This window comes from Mobula birostris, chromosome 7 (assembly GCF_030028105.1).
Source record: "Mobula birostris isolate sMobBir1 chromosome 7, sMobBir1.hap1, whole genome shotgun sequence".
In the NCBI taxonomy this organism is placed as follows: Eukaryota; Metazoa; Chordata; class Chondrichthyes; order Myliobatiformes; family Myliobatidae; genus Mobula; species Mobula birostris.
Window position 1 is genome coordinate 39,841,152 of NC_092376.1, and position 22,185 is coordinate 39,863,336.

Genomic DNA, 22,185 nt, shown 5'->3' on the forward strand with positions numbered 1-22,185 from the left:
ACTCAGAAGAGTGTCTTTATTGTGAAGCACATGCCAGGAATATGAACAGCATGGTTTGTCCATTGGAGCTGAGTGCTGCCAGCGGATTTGCTGGAAACAAGCAGCTTGCAGCTTCCAGGATCAAGGTGCAGAGGCATTTTACTAGATTGGTACTGTTCAGGGGTGTGAAACCAGCAGTGGTTGTCTTAGACTAGAAATGCACCACTGGGTGCTGTGAAAATAGTTTATACTACTGATTCTATGATTTCAAATCTTCAGAAGAGAAGTCTATAAATACGTAAATAGGACAAATGAGAATTGAAGAAGAACAGAGAAATGGGACCAACCAATTGTTTCTTAAAGATGCAGATATATTGTGCCTAATGGCCTTTGTCTATGCTTCTTCATATTATGATTTTTCTTATTTGTTGCTGTTGAACTCCAGACCATGTGAGAGCAACCAAGGCAATGTCATTTGTGAATTTTCCCCTCTTAAAAACCTCTTCAAATTTAATCAATCGGAATTGCAGAAGGTTCAGAGAAAGAATCTTTACTCATTTCAGGTCTCCTCTGCCTTAACGAGTCCTTGCCTTCTCTAGTGAATTTCCCAGACCCGTTATAAACACGTATTTAGCAGTTAAGCAACACACACAGAATACTGGAGGAACTCAGCAGGTCAGGCAGCAGCTATGGAAAACATTTCAGGTAGAGGCCCTTTGGCAGGACTGGAGTTAATTCTGGTTTGAAGAATTCAATTGTTTTTTTCTGGTTTCTATGTCTTGGATCCAATGATGCTCTCGTATAAGATATAAAAGTAATGGGACTTGGGAGTCCTCGTACAGGATTCCCTTAAAGTTAACCTCCAGAATGAGTCGGTAGTGAAGAAGGCGAATGCAATGTTGGCATTCATTTCTAGAGGAATAGAGTATAGGAGCAGGGATGTGATGTTGAGGCTCTATAAGGCACTGGTGAGACCTCACTTGGAGTACTGTGGGCAGTTTTGGTCTCCTTATTTAAGAAAGGATGTGCTGACGTTGGAGAGGGTACAGAGAAGATTCACTAGAATGATTCCGGGAATGAGAGGGTTAACATATGAGGAACGTTTGTCCGCTCTTGGACTGTATTCCTTGGAGTTTAGAAGAATGAGGGGAGACCTCATAGAAACATTTCGAATGCTAAAAGGCATGGAGAGAGTGGATGTGGCAAAGTTGTTTCCCAGGATGGGGAAGTCTAGTACGAGAGGGCATGACTTCAGGATTGAAGGGCGCCCTTTCAGAACAGAAATGCGAAAAAGTTTTTTTAGTCAGAGGGTGGTGAATCTATGGAATTTGTTGCCACGGGCAGCAGTGGAGGCCAAGTCACTGGGTGTATTTAAGGCAGAGATTGATAGGTATCTGAGTAGCCAGGGCATCAAAGGTTATGGTGAGAAGGCGGGGCAGTGGGACTAAATAGGATAAAATGGATCAGCTCATGATAAAATAGCGGAGCAGACTCGATGGGCCGAATGGTCTACTTCTGCTCCTTTGTCTTATGGTCTTATGGGTTGGACCTGTGTATGTTTCGCCAAGAACTCCCGAGGAAGTAGAATTAGAGAAAGAGGAGGGGTTGATTAATACCAAGAAATTAACTTAGCCTCACTGATTTGTAACAACACATTAAAATGAAGAAACACACATAATAAATTTGTAGGAGGTGGAAAATGACATTAAAGAGAAAAGTGTGAAAAAGAAAGGAAGTATTAAACACAAGTATGACCAGACTACACATTGAAAGTAGTTAATAGAGTAAACTTTTAAGATCATTATTTACTGTATATGGCAAGTTCTGGCTTTCTGGTTTAGATGCCAAGCTGTTCATATGCATGGTTATTTTAATATATGAAAGAATCTTGTCGAAGCAGTTTAAAACACCCAGAATGTGCCGTGAACAGTGTTTAATACAATTGTAATGACATATGAATGAACAAAATCTACAGTTTATCATTAACTTTTTCGTTGAAGTCCCTTTCTACTATTTTCTTAGTTTATTTTTGAATTACTTGATCCACAATTAAATAAATATGCTGAATACAAATCGTAAACAGGAGATTCTGCAGATGTTGGCAATCTCGAGGAACACACAGATTCTCTTATATGGGATTGCTGCGGGCTATTAGCATAAGTTTCATATCGGTACGATATGTCTATTTGAAGATTGCCGTTAAACCTACCGATTGAATGTCTGCCCAATGTCGAGAAAGAAATATGTAATCCTTACTCAAAATTAGGAATTATCTGATTTACGCTCTTTTACTTTCGCAGACATTCGGTATTCAATGAACATAGTTTTGTTAGGACATTTCAGGATCTGATATACACGACAGAACCAAGTAACACGTTTTTATTTGTTGTAATATGGTTTTATATTCATATGTTGAACAAAGTAAGGGATATTAAGAGTAAGAGAATATAATATGGTGTTTTCTGGATATTCAAAACTTTGATATTTGTGGAAATGTATAATTTGCAAATTAATCATTAAATTAACAGAAAAGTTTACTTCCGAAGCAATAATGTTTTGTTCATATATGTTAGATAATGCGTGATAGGACTTTTTAAATTATGCCGCATTCGTTGTCCATAAATGCAGTTGACAGAAAGCAAAGTATTACGGGTGCCAGAAAGCTGATCTAATCCAAAAATGCTGAAGATGTTCAGTATCTTCAGAAAAAGTAATTCAATTAACATTTCAGATCGCTGGACTTGAATTTTAAAAAGCCAACATTGTCTCTCGCGCTGAATATTCACATTTATTTTTGTACATTTTTGCATTCTGTCACATACAACTCTTAACCTTAAATGAAAGGGGTGTCATTAACGATATGCGACCACCGTACCAAGCCAGACGTCGAGGAGTGAGACAGCTGGGGTAAAGCCAGTGGAGTGCAGTTTGCATATATATACCAAGGCTGCATAGAGACTATGTGACTATGTTCTCCGACTGCTCTGTACCTATCTTTGCAGTCTCTTTGGATTTGTATTTGCGCGCTGTTTCGCCTTCAGCTGTCATTTTCCCCCTGGCGGCCAATCGAAGAACAGCTGTAGTCAGAACAATGGCGGGGCGTTGACCAATCAAAGAGCGCAATGGCTCGGCCGCGGCCAATGGCAGCGCGGCAGTGGCTAGTGATAGTGCGCAGGCAGCAAGCGCCTTCCCAGCCATTACAGCGAGAGACGGAGTGAGGCTGATTGTTAGCGTGCGGACCAAGTGCAAGGAAAGACTCTACAACAGCGCCTCGCTTTTAGGCTCCGAGAGGGCCAAAATTCAGCATATTCTAAACGGGCATGTCTTACTCTTTAGTTTTATTTTAAAACTGTGCGTTAGTAGGGTGTTAGAATTAAAGTTAAAAAATCTCCCTCAGCCGCGCTGTTTAATATGGCTGACGGCGGCTGAGGAAAAGCCATTATTAAATAGCAGCGCGTCGAGAGCGAGTTGAGTTCAACTTTTCCAAACCGTGTCAGGCGCTGTAAAGCGCCGTTCACAGTGGGTTTTCGGGGCGAGGTCGGGTAGCAGGGGCTCTGGGCTATCTAACGATACGCTTTTTGTCGGGCTTGCAGGCGGTTAAAGGGGAGAAATGCGGGTTGTAAGGTGAGCCGGGCTGTTCTGCTCTCGCACTGACGCTGCTATCAAGATGGAGCCATGTACTCAATGTTAGAGTCAAGCGGCCATTCGCGGCTGTATTACTAAACTATATGTACAAACCCCACACTATAACTATATACCGCCAAGCGCAAAGACCACAGGCGAGAAAAACGTGGAAAACGGGCGTTTGGCGTTAGCAAACCGTCTGAAGATGGTGGTTGGTGACATTTGAAGGGGACTTTCTCTCATGAAGAAGGATTTTTCAACATGGAAGAAGAAATATTGTCGTTGTTGTTTGACCTCATTTTTTTTTGTTCTCAGCCATTGCTCCAGACTCTAGTGAAGTGGCTCCGCTTTATCCCGATGATTTTTAAACAGAACCAACGCGTTGGGCATATTAACTTTTTATTATTTTTAGGGATTTGGATTAGAGATTTAAATTTTTAATGGACGTTATTTTATATTCTTTATCCAAGAATGGAAAACAATGTGGCGGGAAGTGACCATGAAAGCTAAGATTTCGAAGTGTATTTTTCGATTCTAATTTAAACTTTTGCAGTATAACTGCGGGAAGAGTTAGGCGGGGTTGTTAAATCGCGGAAACATTTTTTATTACGGGTAAAGAAATTAGATCTGTTTTTTCCCACTGATTTTAAAATGGCGCGAAGGATGGAATTAACATTTAGAGCAGATTTGTGGAAAATGACATAGCCGGGAGTGCAATTTATTTTGCTCGTTGAATTTGTGCACCGTTCACCGTCTCTTCCCACCTCGTAGTCCCATGTTAAAATGCAGGGGCGCGGTTGTTTTCATACACTTATTGTAAACGGGATAGCAATTTGCACTCGTTCTTTTTTTTTGTTTTTTTTTTGAGAACTGTAAGGATGTATTAATAAATAGTTCTCGTGATAGATACCGACAAAGGCACAGGTAGCTTAAACCTGTACTGTCTCAGAAGAATGTGATGCGAACGCAAATGGAATATCAACAGTAATACAGTATTAATCTCCACAAAACTTGTTTTTACACCATTTAACGTACACCACGCTGCATGTTCATCGAAATTTCGTTGGATCTTGGAATGTATCTGTAAAATGAGCAATGTGTCTCGATTTCATACACCTCATGAGTACATGGAATGTTATGAATCCTACAAGATTCAATTAATTGTCTACGATTTTTTCCTTTCAGGAAAGGGCCAAAATGGTAAGGGGAGGTGATCCTAAAAGACCTCGAGGCAAAATGTCCTCGTATGCCTTCTTTGTCCAAACTTGCCGTGAGGAGCACAAGAAAAAGCATCCTGATGCCACTGTCAACTTTTCTGAATTTTCAAAGAAGTGTGCAGAAAGGTGGAAGGTGGGAGTTTGCGTTCTGTAACTTGGTGGCAAATCTAGTTGCCATATTTTATAGGTATCTTCTGCCCCTCACAATATGTATATTAAAACTGAAGCAAAAATAATGGTTGAAAACAGATCACTGTAATATGGATCTGTCAGAAACAACCCCCCCCCCCCAACACTAGTATGTGTAAAAGAATTCAAGGTTTTCACATGCAAATACAAAATGGGTTTTCATGATCCAGAGTTTGCCCATTATTGATTTTTTAAGTTCCATTTTCTTGTAATTTTAAAGTTTAAATTTTAATAAAATGCTCTGAATTAACATTTAAATAGGATATTGTCAAAAATCCTACAATACAAAAATCACTTTTTTTTATAGTATCATTTACAATACAGATCAGTTCTATGATTGTCCTTATCTACAATGCCTCTGGTGCTGAAAAATTCCTTTCTAATTTGGGCAATTAAGTTAAATGGTGTTCTTGGGATCACCCGAGACTGTAGATGCTGGAAGTCTAGGGCAACCCACACAATGATGTAGGAGCTTGGATCAGGTGACATCTATGGAGGAAAATGAACAGTTAATATTTTGGGCCAAGACACAGATGAAGGGTCTCTGCTGCAAACATTGCCTGTTCCTCTGAGCTCCTACAGCATTTTGTAGGTGTGCTTGGGATGTTTGGTTATAATTTTGCACATTGATATTACATCCTTTGTAGATACTGCTTCTTTATTTTCCACATCGTGATTTAAAGCCAAACTGACAGACAGTTGAGATTTCTGAAAGTGATATGTAATTGCATTTCTGCAGTTATCGAACTAGTTAACAATATTTTTGCTTCCATTTTTAATTCCCTAATCTTTATTAAAATTGTTATACTTCCTCTTGCAGCCTTTTACTCCATCTGAGAGACCCAAAGTTAAATGGAATTTTAAAAAAATTACTACCAAATTGAGCTGTTTTTGTGTAAACCAAACTCCATTAACTATATCATGGATATCCTGGATCGCAAAGACAAAGTCTAATTGAGTTTCTCCATTTGGATTCTTCCAAGCTTTCTGCTCTGTTCTATTGTGTGATGAGCATGAGGACTACTTTATCATTGAAATTAACAGCATTAATAATTTTTTCCTCATCTAGTTGAATGGATGATTCTTCTCAGGTTCCTGTTGTAACTCTTAAACTACAAGTAATGAGGAAGTTTGAGAATAGAATGTCAATTCACATAGAAGGAAATGGAAAAATCTTATTACTGGCATATAAACATATAAGGGATGGGGTGGATCCTTTTTGGGAATGAATGTGCTTAGGCACAGTAAGACTAGAACACACGATAAGTACTTTGAGATTTTCTGCACAAGAGGATGCTGACAAGATATTGGCAGAAGTGGAGATAGTAGAGGTAATGGATTACATGAAAATTAATAGTATAAATTATTAAGCCTAGCCATTCCTGGAGTGGATGCTTTGCTTAACCTTGAATGCAAGACAACAGACTGCTTTATATTCCCAACTCTGTTAGCAGATGCACAAGGACCAGGTATGCAAAGATTTTGGGCAAAAGATATGGGGTATGCTGTGGTAATAATTTGTAACTTCCTATCTTGAGGGTACTGTAAGTGAATGTGAATCAGTGATTTTTAAAGGAAAATTGGATGGACAGGAAGGAAATAAACCCAGGCCTTTGGGGATATGTTAGGTGTTGGGACTTACTGTCATAATTCATCAGTAAGTTTCACTCAGTTGACTTTTAAGAGCAGTAATGACATTTTGTGATTGTCACAAAAAATAATTGCTCATCATACTCCTCACTTTGTTTGTGGTTGACCATGACCTATCCAGTCGTGGCCAGTGAATTACCTGCATTAGCTTCCTTTAATGAAACTGTCCCATTACTTCAGTTCTTCTTCCCCTATCTGCTATATTTATACATAGGCACACACCTACGTCCCAGGCCACTTCCTAACTGTTGTTCCTTGGTGTCGTCGTTTAAATAAGAATGTTAATTTCTCCACATATACTGACAATACCTACGACTACCTCATTGTCATCAATTAATCATTGTTTCTAAACAACAGCATGTTTTGCATACAGTGGTAAAGAAGACCACCTATTACATTTTGGTGAGGCAAAACAATAGTCTTGGATTAATTACATTCTATTCCCTACCCACCAACCCCATCTCTGAAATTGAAATAGATTGGAAGAAACCTGATTTTTTTTTCATCCTGAGGAGTTTTAGGTCATATTTGTACCATTACAGTAACCACTGTGCTGACATCTCACTGAAAAGTTTGCTCCATGATTTTATTATCACTACCCTTTACTTTCTAATGCACATATGGCTGCCATCGTATGTTCTCTACAATATTTTTGTTTACACAGCATTGCATTTTTCATTGACTCATTGTACCTCTCTTAAGCAAAGCATCAATTTTTGTAACTGATTCTCTGTGATATCTATATTTTTCCAAATATGGCCAGTTAAAAATCCCTGAATATTATTGTTTTATTGTCAACTAATCCTTCCATTGACAAAGCTCTAAGCTCTAGAATTTCCTTCATGAACGCCTCTTGTATTTTTTTTCCACTTTCTCTTCACATTCCTAAGGCTTTTCTTAAAGCCTGCTCGTTTGTCTGACCATTGGATGAGTGCCTATCTATCACCTTCTGTAGATTGGCGTTTAAGTTTTGTTTTCCAACAATCTTGTGAGTTATGTTCATATTTGAGTACATGGCTAAGAATTGTAAGGAAATTTGACGTGACAAGTTTATACCCTGATATAAGGTTAATTGGAAGGAAATATGTCTACCATGACATCTCTGCACTCTTGAAATAGGATAAGGCTTTGGTGTTGGAAAGAATTATTTGGAATGTTACCAAACCATTGATTAGGGTGTAGAATACAAAAATATATTCATGTACAAACAAAATGAACCAGTTGTACACAGACTACTTTTTGTTTGGCCAGTCATAAATCTGGTGAACTAAATATTTTTGGCATTATTTTTGGTTTGATTTTTAGTCAATGACCAGCAAAGAGAAAACAAAATTTGAAGAAAAGGCAAAAGAAGACAAACTTCGTTGGGAGAAGGAAATGAAAAATTATGTGCCACCAACAGGTGGCAAAAAAGCAAAGAGAAAGAAGGACCCTAATGCACCAAAGAGGCCTCCGTAAGTTTACATCTAAAAATACATTGTAGATATTGCTAAAATACCTCAAAATTGTTCCCAGTATAACTTTTCTAATGCGGTGCTTGAATCTTCCAAGTTGTGTTTATCTTAATGATACTCTTAAGATGGGCATTAACTTGGTAAATTAAATTGGTTTACTATTCTCACCTGGGCAGTGAACAATGTGAATATTGTCCATACAGAACAATTCACTATAACTGTGCATTGAGGTAGTATAAAGTAAAACAATAAGATGCAGAATATGTCTGTGTTACACACTTACAGAGTGCAGTGCAGGTAGATAGTAAGGTGCAAGATCATAAGGTAGATTGTGAAGACGAGAATCCATCTTTCATAATAGAGGACTGTTCAATAGTCTTGTCACTGTGGAATAGAACTGTCATTGAGCCTGATGCTATGTTCTTTCAGGCATTTTTAGCTTCTGTCTGATGGGAGAGGGGAGGAGGGCAAATTTGTGGAGTGGATTTTTATTATAAGACCATTATGTTGGCTCTTTTCCAAGACAGCGAAAAGTGAAGACATTCCATGGAAGGGAGGCTGTGATTTGTTGAGCTGTGTCCACAGCTTTGCAGTTTCTTGTAGTATAGCAGTTGCTTTCTATGGATACGATATCGCAATAACTCCTGTGCAGGAACAACGGAAGCCACGTGGCCATTTGTGAGTGGGTTACACAAGCTACATATGTCTGTACCTGCTTTTAACCCAAACATTGACTTAAACTTGTATTCAGCATTTTTTTTTAATATTGTGGCTTACTTCATAGTAACATTAATATTCTCCTGTTTATGGAGACAATAAGTTGTAGCAGAAGTATCTAAAGAGACAGGAGTTTAGGAAAGGAATTCCTAGAGCTTTGGGGGAAGGGGCCTTGTCAACAGATTATGGAGATGAAGGCTACCAATAATGGAGTAATTTAGACTGGATACTTGTGAAGGAAAATTACGACTTGAAAATGGGAAGAATGGAACCATTGGAAGATTTGGTGTTGGGGGGGTGGTGTTTTTTTCAAAGGAGATGGGTTAAAACTGCAAGATTTGGGTTGAACTTGTGGAGGGATGTTGACAAAGCTGTCCAAATAGTCATCTTTTGGGTGCAAAGGGTGTGGCTGAGGATTTCTACTTTGTGCAGGTTCACTTCCAATTTTAATTGATTACAATTCATTTCAGATCTGCTTTCTTTGTGTTCTGCTCTGACTGGCGTCCTAAAATTAAAGAGGAAAATCCTGGTTTATCAATTGGAGAAACAGCCAGGAAACTGGGAGAGCTTTGGAATGCAACTTCTGCAAGTGATAAGATTCCATATGAAAAGAGGGCAGCCAAGCTCAAGGAAAGATATGAACAGGTATTATTTGACTAAAAGTTATAAGCTTTAGTGGGATTTTTTTTTGTACTTCCACAGCTTGTAAATGGACAATTAATGTAACTTAAGATGCATAATGCCTCCAGTGTACATTATTAGGTACACTTATACACCTCGTGAATGCAAATATCTAATCAGCCAATCATATGGCAACAACTCAATGCAGACATGATCAAGAGAATCAGTTGTTCAGACTAAACATCAGAATGGGAAAGAAATATGGGGTGGTTTGAGTATCTCAGAAACTGCTGATCTCTTGGGATTTTCACACATACCAATCTCTAGAGTTTACAGAGAATTATGCAAAGAACAAAAATTCCAGTGAGTGGCAGTTCTGTGGGTGAAAATACCTTGTTAATGAGGAAGGTCAGAGAAGAATGGTCAGACAGGTTCAAGCTGACAGGAACGCAACACACTCAAAGAACATGTTACAACAAGTGGTGTGCGGAAGAGTGGAATGCACAACAGGTTAAACCTTTAAGTGGGTGGGCAACAGCCATTCCTGTACCTAACAAAGTGGCCACTGAGCACAGCTAACTTTTTTGTACTACACTATTGAGTATTTTAGGATTTGGCTGGTGATTCTTAACATTGGAAGTGATGCTAACTTTAAAAAAAATCACTCATGTTGAAAGTCAAGATGAATGAAACTTGGTATTATTGGTAAACATAGTGTCATATTTATGTGGATATGAGATGCTGGATTTTAATTTTTAAGGTTCCAGTACTGACCTTCAGCTAATATTAGGGGCCTATTAAATATATGGTTCAGTTAAACTAGCCGAATCATGAGCAAACTTACTCTAGGCTAAAATATTTTTCATTTTGTTTTGTAGGATCTTGCAGCATATCGTGCTAAAGCAAAGACCGATACTACTAAAAAGACTCCAGCTACCAAAGTTGAAAAGAAAAAGAAGGTAGAAGAGGAGGAAGAGGATGATGAGGATGAAGATGAAGATGATGAAGATGAAGAGGAGGAAGAGGAAGAAGATGATGAGGATGATGATGATTGAATTAATTTTGCTTCCAGCAACACTTAGCTATAGAGCATTTACCCCTGCCCTGTACACTGCTTCTTTTTAAAAATATATAAGGCTATGTATATGAGAATTTGATTTTAAACTGTACAGTTTATTTTTGTTTTGTATAGTTAACACACTACGAAAGTGTCTTTGGGTGGCCCATTGTCTCTGTTCTTAGTGCTGTTTTGTTTGACACTTACCATGGCTGGTACAGTGAGGGGATATGAATTGGCATGGTGAGCAATTTCATGTTGGATCCATGCACCAACTTGGGTCTGGGGGAGGGGGCATTAATCTGCTATTGAGTTATTGTAACATTCTTGGTGCATCCAACATTGTGTTAGAAATTGCCACTCTGTAATTGCCAGAAGTTGCAGCTTATTTTGTTTGACCTTTTGAAACGCTTATAAAATAAACTTTTTATTAATGCTCTCCAATGGAGTTTTTATTCTTTGATATTCTGTTTGTTATCATCTGACTGTACATATATACAACCAACTGAGGCAACATTCCTCTGGGTTACAATACAACTATCTCACACAGCACATAACATTACCATGATAAGTTAATATTCTATGTATGTGAAATGTACAGCACAGGTAAACATTAGCTTGCTCTCCAAGTGAGGAGACCTTGGTGACAGGGTATTCATTAGCCTCACAGTCTTGGAGGAAGAAGCTGCAGGTCAGAAGTTGTGGGATGGGTGATAAGGATTCAAAGCAATGTTTCAGGTCCTTCATATACAATGCTAGTAAATATCACAAATAGTGGGGAGGGAGACCCCAGTGATCCTCAGCGGTTTTTACCATTCCCCATAGTGTCTCGCGGTACGATGCCTTTCAGCTGCCATAGCACACACCAGTGCACTCACATAGGGCACTCTTGATGGTGTCAACTCCCTGTCTGATTATTGCTGTTATTTATTTGCCTTTTTTTAAACTTTGCATAACTAGTTGAAGGTAGTTATAGTGGATGTGTTCACCTCATTTTGCAGTTGCTGGACAGATAAATGTAAACATTGGGAGTTGGGTGGGCTCTAACATGACCAGAGATGGGAGAATCTGGTTCTATAAACTAACTGGTTTTTATCTTACCAATATATTTGCTACCTTAAAGGATGCAAGTTTCACCTTCCACTTCGCAAACAACTATCATTAAGTCCTCTAAATTGAATGACAAGTGAAAAGCACCAAGTGCATTCAAATGCTTGTCTGCAATGTTTGTAAAGTTTACTTGAACAAATGAGAGTGATTTTAAATCTCTATTGAAATTCTTTGCTTGAGGAGGGAAACCTCTGGATTAGGCAAACAGTATTTAAATAAGTTTAAACCTAATATTTGTTCAATGAGAGGGGATGACTTTTGTCTAATTCCTGATAACTAAGTTATAAGCTCAACAAAAATCAGTGTCAGTGCAAGAGGTTTATGGGCTATTCCTGTGCCAAGTGAATGGAAAGTAATTGCTCCAGGTCTTGTTAATGTGGAGAAACATCCAACTGGTTAGTTTTTAAAAAAATACTAACTTTCCTAATAGTTTGTTAGTAGTGATTTTCCTATCACACTATCACATTAAATTATGAAGAAATTTTGTATTTGAAACCTTGATTTTTTTTCAAAAGGTTTGATAAGGCCATGGCTTTGCTAACTAAGCTTTCTCAAGTTTTTTTTAAATGATCTTAAGGCCTTTAAGGCACACTTTGACTCATCACCAAGAATCCATGAGATCATAAACTAATAGGTGATGAACACCTTAAGTCAGCAACTATTCTCACTGCTGATTGTGATTTCTGGTTGCACCTTTCTAAACTTCCTTCACCCACAAATGGCATTCTAGTTGTCTTCTCCAGCCTAAGATTTGACCAAAGTTTTATAAAGTTGAGCATAACCTTCCTAATTTTGTATTCAATCCTCTGATTTATGAAGGCCAATATACCATATGCCTTCCTAACCATATTGTCTACCTGTGTTGCCGCATTCAAGGAGTTGTGGAGTTGTATTCCAACGTTTCTGTCCCTCAATAATTTTTAAGACTCTACCATTTATGGTATATGGCACAGCCTCATTAACAGTTTTAAAATACATCACCTCATAAGTGTCCGGATTAAATTGCATCCGCCATTTTTCAGACCATTTCATCAAGCTATATTCACCATATACACATCAAAGTTATTCATGTATATTACAAGCAACAAGGCAGCAACTCAATGCATAAAAGCTTGCAAACATGGCCCGATGTGGCCTTCTATATATTGGCGAGACCCAACACAGACTGGGAGACTGTTTCGCTGAACACCTATGATCTGTCCGCCAGAGAAAGCAGGATCTCCCAGTGGCCACACATTTTAATTCCACGTTCCATTCTCATTCTGATATGTCTATCCACGGCCTCCTCTACTGTAAAGATAAAGCCACACTCAGGTTGGAGGAACAACACCTTATATTTTGTCTGGGTAGCCTCCAACCTGATGGCATGAACATTGACTTCTCTAACTTCTGTTAATGCCCCACCTCCCCCTTGTACCCTGTCATTGCCTATTCTCTGGGCTTCCCCCATCCCCCTTTCTTTCTCCCTAGGCCTCCCATCCTATGATCCTCTCATATCCCTTTTGCCAATCAACTGTCCGGCTCTTGGCTCCATCCCTCCCCCTCCTGTCTTCTATCATTTTGGATCTCCCCCTCCCCCTCCCACTTTGAAATCTCTTACTAGCTCTTCTTTCAGTTAGTCCTGATGAAGGGTTTCGGCCCGAAATGTCGACTGTACCCCTTCCTATAGATGCTGCCTGGTCTGCTGCATTCACCAGCAACTTTTATGTGTGTAACATGGTCAAGGGGTTCATTTGTTGTTCAGACCAAGTATCAGAACAGGGAAGAAAAGTTACTTTAACTGTGGGATGATTGTTGGTGCCAAACGGGATAGTTTGGGTACTCCAGAAATTGCTGATCTCTTGGGATTTTCACACACAATAGTCTCTAGCGTTTACACAGAATGGTGCGATAAACAAAAAAAAATCCAGTGCAGGCAGTTCTGTGGGTGAAAACGCTTTGTTAATGAGAGGTCAGAGGAGAATGGCCAGAGTGGTTCAAGCTAACAGGAAGGCGACAGTAACTCAAAAAAACCACATGTTACAACAGTGGTGTGCAGAAGAGCATCTCTAAATGCACAATACATCAAACTTTGAAGTGCATGGGTTACAGCTGCAAAACACACCGGATTCCATTCCTGTACTTAATAAAATGGCCATTGAGTGTACAAGATTTTGAGGAGGATTGGTAGGGCGGATTTAGAGAGGAGGTTTCTCCTAGTCTGGACATCTGAAACTACGGACATTTTTTCAGAATAAGGAGTTATCCATTCCATATGAAGGCAAGAAGGAAGTTACTCTGTCAAGAGATATAAATCCTTTCAGTTTTCTAGCCCAGAGAGCTTTGGAGGCAGATAAAAATCAAAAACTGCAGATACTGAAAATCTGAGAGAAAAACAAAAAACACTAGGAACACACAGCAGACCAGGCAGTATTGGAAAGAGAAACATAGTTATTATTTCAGGTCAAAGACCCTTACTCAGAACTAAAAAAGAGAAAACAAAATATTAGTTTTACACGGAAAATAGTGGAGGAGCGGCAAGAACAAATGGAATATCTCTTATAAACTGAGGCTAGGGATTAAACTGTAGAGTTCATCTGCTCACTGGATTAATGGTGACAGAGAGGAATTTGCAATTAAAAGAGTGAAACTATTTGTGGTTCTTCTAAGTCTAAGACAAGGCACTCAAAATCACATGGATACAATTAATTGTATCTGCCCCATGCACAAAACGGATGAATTACTGACTGCTGTTCTCCACTCATGAAAAACGAGATGCATTCCCCTTCTCATCAAAGTAGTTGGTCAACATTCAGATTAAGGTTTACATACAGGAAAATATTGTAACTGTAAAGAAAATCAAAAAAGCTGCAGGAAATCTGAAATAAAAACAGAAGAAAAAGAGCAGGTTAGGCAGCATCTACAGAAAGAGAAAGAGTTAACATTTCAGGCCAGGAAGCATTTTTCAGACACGAAATAGAGAGAAAACAAATTAATTTTTAGTGCTGTAATCATGACCATCAAATTGTCCTGTCTGTCCTTGCCGTTTGAATTTTATCTATCTTGTGACTACTTTGACAGGACAAATGATATAATGAAAGCTTGAAGATACATTGTTTATACTTTCAGCCTAAATTTGCAAACTGCGGTTAACATATTAAATTTTAATGGTTTTCAATATGTCAGTATGCTGAATAGAAACTTTTGGGTTGCGAATGAAGGTACAAATTCAATCACAGATATAGGAAATTGTAATATACACAAAATGCTGGAGGAACACAACAGGTCATTGTAATTGAAACTGTGATGGTAGACACTGACAGAAAGATCAAGTTGATTCCTAACTTTAGATTGCTAATTGAAACACCCACTATTTGATTCATGAACTTTAATTCTTCAAAAAGACTTCTTTAAGTGACATAGTCAATACTGACTGAAGAACCTTTGAACACCAAAAGCTTATAGTCACAGATACAGTATCTCCCAGAGTTTAATTACAACAAATACAAATAAAATTATAGTGATCATTATAAAAAGTAAGAGTGACAGTTGGCTATCAAAGGAGATGGCAGGACAGATTACCAAAAGCTTGGAGCAGGAAATACATTTTAAGGAAAATATAAAGGAAAAATAGGCTGTGATGATTAAAGATAGAATTCCAGAACTCAGAGGCTTGACAGCTGAAGGGATTAAATTCGGGGTTGCTCAGAATTAGGGATGGAGGGGGGATGTAATGAAGCTAAGGGGTTGATAATGAAAACGAGAAATAACCAGAGGCATATGTTAAATAAGTGAATTCAGTGGTAATGGTTCAATGCAAGGTGAAAGTCAGGACTCACACAACAGAGACTCCAATGATCTCGGGATATTGAACAGTAGTATAAGGGAGGTGCTAGGGAGTATGCTGGAATTGTTGCGATTATATTTAACTAAAGAACCCACTTAGAATAGACTACTGATTGTTATAAGGAGTAGGCCTGAGCCTGCCCCACTCATGTACCTCAAAATTATTTCCTTGCAGATCCTGATTCACCTGACTTCATTCATAGAAACATAGAAAACCTACAGCACAATACAGGGCCTTCAGGCCACAAAGCTGTGCCGAGCATGTCCTTACCTTAGACCTACCTAGGCTTACCCATAACCGTCTATTTTTCTAAGCTCCATGTATCCATCCAGGAGCCTCTTAAAAGATCCTATCATTTCCACCTCCACCAAAGCTGTGTCATTGGCAAATTAACAGATGGCATTTGAACTGTGCCTAGCCGCACTATCCTGGGTGTAGAGAGAATAGAGCAGTGGGCTAAGCACACATCCTTCAGGTGTGCCTGTGTTGGTTGCTAGCAAGGAGATTATGTTATTTTATGATCTGCACTGACTGTAGTCTCCCTATGAGGAAGTCAAGGATCCAGTTGCAGAAAAAGGTATAGAGGCCCAGGTTTTGGAGCTTGTTGAACAGTACTAAGGGAATGATTGTGTTGAATGCTGAGCTGTAATCAATAAACAGCAGCCTAACAGGTATTTGCTATTGTCCAGCTGATCCAAGGCCGAGTGGAGGGTAGCCAGTAAGATTACATCAGCTGTAGACTTATTGTGGCAGTAGGCAAATATTCTGCAATTGATTTTTTAGCCACGTGGAGGTATAAAACAGGAAAATGTGAGGCAATACAAAAAGAGACTATTTTTCAGCTTCAAAAAGTTATTGAATGTTGGTGTATTGTGAGACCTTGGCGTGCTGGTTCATGAGATACACAGAGCAAACGCACAGGAACCTCAAGCAATCAGAAAGGGAGATAGAAATTTGGACTTTGCTGTAAGGGATTTGCAGTAGAAGAGTAACAAAGCTTTGTTGAAAGTAAATGGCTCTGGTGACACCACGTTTAAATACACAGCATAATTTGAATCATGTCTGAGGACGATATACCTGTCTTGGAGTAAATGCAACCTGTGTTCACTGGCTCATTCCTGAGAAGAGGATGTTGCCTCATGAGGAGAGATTAAGGAAGACTGGCCCATTCTCACTGGTATTTCAATGAAGTCCTTGAGATATCAAAGATTCTTAGAGGATTTGACAAGAGTGGATGATCAGGGCTTGTGTTTTCTTCAAATGGGGTTATCTTGCTAATTAGTCAAGTAAAGAAAGTTTTTTAATGTAAGGGCTGCAGATATTTTGAAGACTCCGCCTCAGAGGGCTGTAGAAGCTTGAGTATATTCAAGACTGAAACTGTTAATTTTTTGGAGATGAATGACAGTCGTGTGGATAGTCAGAGGCTTTTTCCCAGGGCTGAAATGGCTAGCACGAGAGGGCATAGTTTTAAGGTGCTTGGAAGTAGGTACAGAGGAGATGGCAGGGATAAGTTTTTTTACGCAGAGGATGGTGAGTGCGTGGAATGGGCTGCCGGCGATGGCGGTGGAGGCAGAAATGATAGGGTCTTTTAAGAGGCTCCTGGATGGATACATGGAGCTTAGAAAAATAGAGGGCTATGGGTAAGCCTCGGTAGTTCTAAGGTAAGGACATGTTTGGCACAGCTTTGTGGGCCGAAAGGCCTGTATTGTGCTGTAGGTTTTCTATGTTTCTACCACTGCCGCTTGTGCGTTTGCTCTGTGTATCTCATGAACCAGCACACCAAGATCTCACAATACACCAACATTCAATAACTTTTCGAAGCTGAAAAATAATCTTTTTGTATTGCCTCACATTTTCCTGTTTTATACCCCCATGTGGCTAAAAAATCAATTGCAGAATATTTGCCTACTGCCACAATAAGTCTACAGCTGATGTAATCTTACTGGCTACCGTCCACTCAGCCTTGGATCAGCTGGACAACAGCAAATACCTGTTAGGCTGCTGTTTATTGATTACAGCTCAGCGTTCAACACAGTCATTCCCTTAGCACTATTCAACAAGCTCCAAAACCTGGGCCTCTATACCTCTTTCTGCAACTGGATCCTTGACTTCCTCATAGGGAGACTACAGTCAGTGCAGATCATAAAATAACATAATCTCCTTGCTAGCAATCAACACAGGCACACCTGAAGGATGTGTGCTTAGCCCACTGCTCTATTCTCTCTACACCCAGGATAGTGCGGCTAGGCACAATTCAAATGCCATCTATTAATTTGCCAATGACACAGCTTGTGTTGGCAGAATTTCAGTTGGCGACAAGGAAACATATAGGGGTGAGATAGATCAACTGGTTGAGGGGTTTTGAAACAACAACCTTGCACTCAACACCAGAAAGACCAAGGAATTGATTGTGGATTTCAGGAAGGGGAAGATGATAGGGCAGAATTGCAGTCAGAGGCATGAGTTAAAGTGTAACGGGGGGGGGGCCAAAATCATAAAGAGCGATAAATACAGAACTGAAAGTGTTATACTTGAATGCATGCAGTATATGGAATAATTAGATGCTCTTGTAGTGCAGTAGAGATTGGCAGGTATGTTGTGGGCATCACTGAGTCATGGCTGAAAGAAGATCACAGTTGGGAGCTTAACAAACAAGGATATAACAAGGATATCGAAAATTCAGGCAGGTAGACAGAGGGGGTGGAGTGTCTCTGTTGGTTAAAAACTGAAATCAATTTCTCAGAAAGAGGTGACATGGCATCGGAAGATGTAGAATCCTTGTGGGCAGAGTTAAGAAACTGCAAGGGTAAAATGACCCTGATGGGAGTTATATGCAGGCTTCTGAACAGCAGCCAGGATGTGAGCTACAAATTACAATGAGAGATAGAAAAGGCATGTAAAAAGGGTAATGCTATGATAATCACGGGCGATTTCAATGCAGGTTGATAGGAAAAATCCGGTTGGTGCTGGATCCCAAGAAAGGAAGGGTAGGTAGGTAGCAGGAAGCCTGCAGAAGTTGATTTGCAGAAGGACTTAGACAGATTGGGGGAACAGACAACAATCCAGAGATAACTCCCTGGTGGTCCTGCTTTTCAGCTTTCTGCCTAACTCCCTATACTCTCTCTTTAGAACTTCCTCCCTTTTCCACCCTATGTCATTGGTACCAATCTGTACCACAACTTCCTGCTGTTCATCCTCCCCCTTTAGAATGTCGTGGACCTAATCCGAGACATCCCTGATCCTGGCACCTGGGAGGAAACATACTATCCAAATGTCTCTTTCATGTCTACGGATTCTGCTTCCTGCTCCTCTAATTATTGAATTCCCTATTGATATTGCACTCCCCTTCTCCCCTTCTGAACCACAGAGCCAGAATCAGTGCTGGAGACCTGGTTGCTGCAGCTTCACCTTGAAAAGGTGACGCCTCAAAAAAGTGGCATTCATCATTAAGGATCCTCAGCATGTAAGGCAAGCCCTCTTGCCATTGCTACCATCAAGGAGGGGGTACAGGAGCCTGGACACACACACTGAATGTTTTAGGAACAACTTCTTCGCCGCTGCTCAACGTTTTCGGAACAGCTTCTCCCCCACCGCCATCAGATTTCTGAATGCACAATGAACCCATGTACACTGCCTCACTTTTTATTTTCTTTTTCATGTTCTCTTTTTGCACTACAGATTGAGCACCCCTTATCCGAGAATCCAAACTCCTAACCTTTTTGAGCACTGACATGATGCCGCAATTGGGAAATTTCACAGGGCGTACAGAAGGTTCCCAGTTGATGCATAGGTCTCTGAGCACTGCTGAGAAGTGACCTCACATATCCTGAGTGGGGCCCATTGGGGCCAGTTTGTTTTCAGCAGTCCACATAGCCAGACCTTCAGTGCATTACTCACAGTGATTTCCATGTGTTTCTTGCTTATTCTCTGCTCTGTGCTGTGAAGGTATTGTTGAAAATGTCAAAAAGGCCTGCAATCACCCCTATGGGCAATAGTGAAAAGAAAAAGAGGCAGTACTTATGTTTATCTATAACACATCAGATGTGCAACAACTCTGGCAGGGTCTGCAAGACATTACTTCCTACAAAGTGAAACCCAATAGCATGAATGGCAGCAATGCTTCACTACCAGATGAACTCAATGCCTTCTATGGCTGCTTTGAAAGGGAGAACACAACGACAGCTGTGAAGATCCCTGCTGCACCTGATGACCCTGTGATCTTTGTCTCAGAGGCCGATGTTAGGCTGTCTTTAAGGAGGGTGAACTCTTGCAAGGTGGAAGGTCTCGATGGAGTATCTGGTAAGGCTGAAAACCTGTGCCAACTAACTGGTAGCAGTATTCAAGGACATTTTGAACCTCTCACTGCTACGGGCAAAAGTCCCCACTTGTTTCAAAAAGGCAACATCATCAGTGCCTAAAGGCTGATTTATACTTGTGCGTACGGACTACGTCGTGGCCTATGCCGTAGGCCTAATATATACTTCTGTGTAGCCCTACGCCGTAGCGAGCATGCGTAGTTGTGTCTGCGTCGCTCTGCAATTCACCGCCAAAACGCTAGTTGACGGTGAGGTTTTTATGCCACTGTGTTGAGTTTCTTTGTGAGAGACATGGACGAGGAAATGCATTTCAAATATTTTCGGATGTCGGCAGGTAGATTTGACGATTTGGTTCATCGTCTCCAACCATTTATTTCGCATCAGTGTACAGACATTGCGGAGAAAAGCAACCAGAAATACGTAGGAGGAAATGCGATGCTACCAAGCGGACCAATCACAGATGTTGCAGTCTGCGTTGCCACGACACGTGAGTTACATTTTTGGGGAGGTGCACGTCACCCTACGGCGTAGAGTATGCGATACCTATGGTGTACATTTGACGCAGAAGTATAAATCAGCCTTAAGAAGAATAATGTGAGCTGCAGTGGCACTCACATCTACAGTGATGCAATGCTTTGGGAGGTTGGTCATGACTAGATTGAACTCCTGCCTCAGCAAGGACCTGGACCCACTGCAATTTGCCTATCGCCACAATAGGTCAATGGCAGACGCAATCTCAATGGCTCTTCACACAGCCTTAGACCACCTAGACAATGCAAACACCTGTGTCAGGATGCTGTTTATTGACTATAGCTCAGCGTTTAATACCATCACTCCCACAATCCTGATTGAGAAGTTACAGAACCTTAGCCTCTGTACCTCTCTCCTCGACTTCCTAATTGGAAGACCACAATCTACGTGGATTGGTGATAACATCTCCTCCTCGCTTACGATCAACACTGATGCACCTCAGGGGTGTGTGCTTAGCCCACTGCTCTGCTCTCTCTACGCCCATGACTGTATGGCTAGGCATAGCTCAAATGCCATCTCTAAATTTGCTGATGATACAACCATTGTTGGTAGAATCTCAGATGGAGACGAGAGGGTGTACAGGAGCGAGGTATGCCAACTAGTGGAGTGGTGTGACAGCAATAACCTGGCACTCAACGTCAGTAGGATGAAAAAGCTGACTGTAGACTTCAGGAAGGGTAAGACGGAGGAACACATACCAATCCTCATAGAGGAATCAGAAGTGGAGAGAGTGAGCAGTTTCAAGTTCCTGGGTGTCAAGATCTCTGAGGACCTAACCTGGTTCCAACATATCAATGCAGTTATAAAGAAGGCAAGACAGCAACTATAGTTCATTAGGAGTTTGAAGAGATTCGATATGTCAGCAAATACACTCAAAAACTTCTGTAGATGTACCATGGAGAGAGGCTGCATCACTGTCTGGTATGGGGGGAGGGGACCTACTGCACAGGACCAAAAGAAGCTGCAGAGGATTATAAATTTAGTCGGCTCCATCTTAGGTATTAGCCTACAAAGTACCCAGGACATCTTCAAGGAGCAGTGTCTCAGAAAGGCAGCGTCCATTATTAAGGACATCTAGCACCCGGGGCATGCCCTTTTGTCATTGTTACCATCAGGTAGGAGGTACAGGAGCCTGAAGAGACACACTCAGTGATTCAGGAACAACTTCTTCCCCTCTGTCTTCCGATTCCTAAATGGATATTGAACCTTTGAACACTACCTCACTTTTTAAATAAATATTATTTTGTTTTTTGCATGATTTTCAATCTGTTCATTATACGCATACGGTATTTATTTATTTATTTATTTATTTTCTCTTCTATATTATGTATTGCATTGAACTGCTGCTGCTAAGTTAACAAATTTCACAACACATGCCGGTGATAATAAACCTGATTCTGATTCTGATTCAGAAAGTCAAGTTACTGAAAGACCTTGAGAGCGGTGTGTGTGAAGCACCTAACAGAGGATCTATGACCTGAAGAAACAGAAGAACAAACTGTTAAAGTTCTGTGCTGCAAGTAATGAACAGTTAATGAAAAATAGAAAATACTGCATAAACAATTAAGATCTCGATTGTGTATCGATCATTGCTTGTTATTCTTCAGCAGCTGATTCAGGTGCTGTGCTGCTTTTGATACCCTGCACACATTATATTTTCATTTTATTAACAATCTGTAATAATTTTTACTGTTAAAATGTTAGACAAAGACTGCTTACTGGTAGCCCATAAATTCAGATTAGGGAATGATGGCGATGCCAAACAGCCACTGAATGTCCATCTGGCTGGCTGAGATAGTGATATCTTACCTTTCTAATGGTTCAATGTATACGTTATTGTTTCATGTACAAAATTATTAAAAATATTATGTTTAGACTTGGGTTCTAACGTAGA

At 40.1% G+C, this 22,185-nt stretch overlaps 2 protein-coding genes across 2 annotated transcripts in view; one reads left to right on the forward strand and one right to left on the reverse strand.

Annotated features, from left to right (window-relative positions):
* Positions 1–22,185, reverse strand: part of uspl1 (ubiquitin specific peptidase like 1) — a 152,854-nt gene that overhangs the window by 67,456 nt on the left and 63,213 nt on the right. The window lies entirely within an intron of this gene.
* LOC140200130 (high mobility group protein B1-like) lies at positions 3,152–10,947 on the forward strand. The gene is made up of 5 exons (XM_072262956.1): positions 3,152–3,297; positions 4,789–4,953; positions 7,965–8,113; positions 9,301–9,475; positions 10,330–10,947. Exons 2-5 carry the CDS (start codon positions 4,801–4,803, stop codon positions 10,504–10,506), a joined length of 654 nt encoding a protein of 217 aa, XP_072119057.1. The 5' UTR covers positions 3,152–3,297; positions 4,789–4,800; the 3' UTR covers positions 10,507–10,947.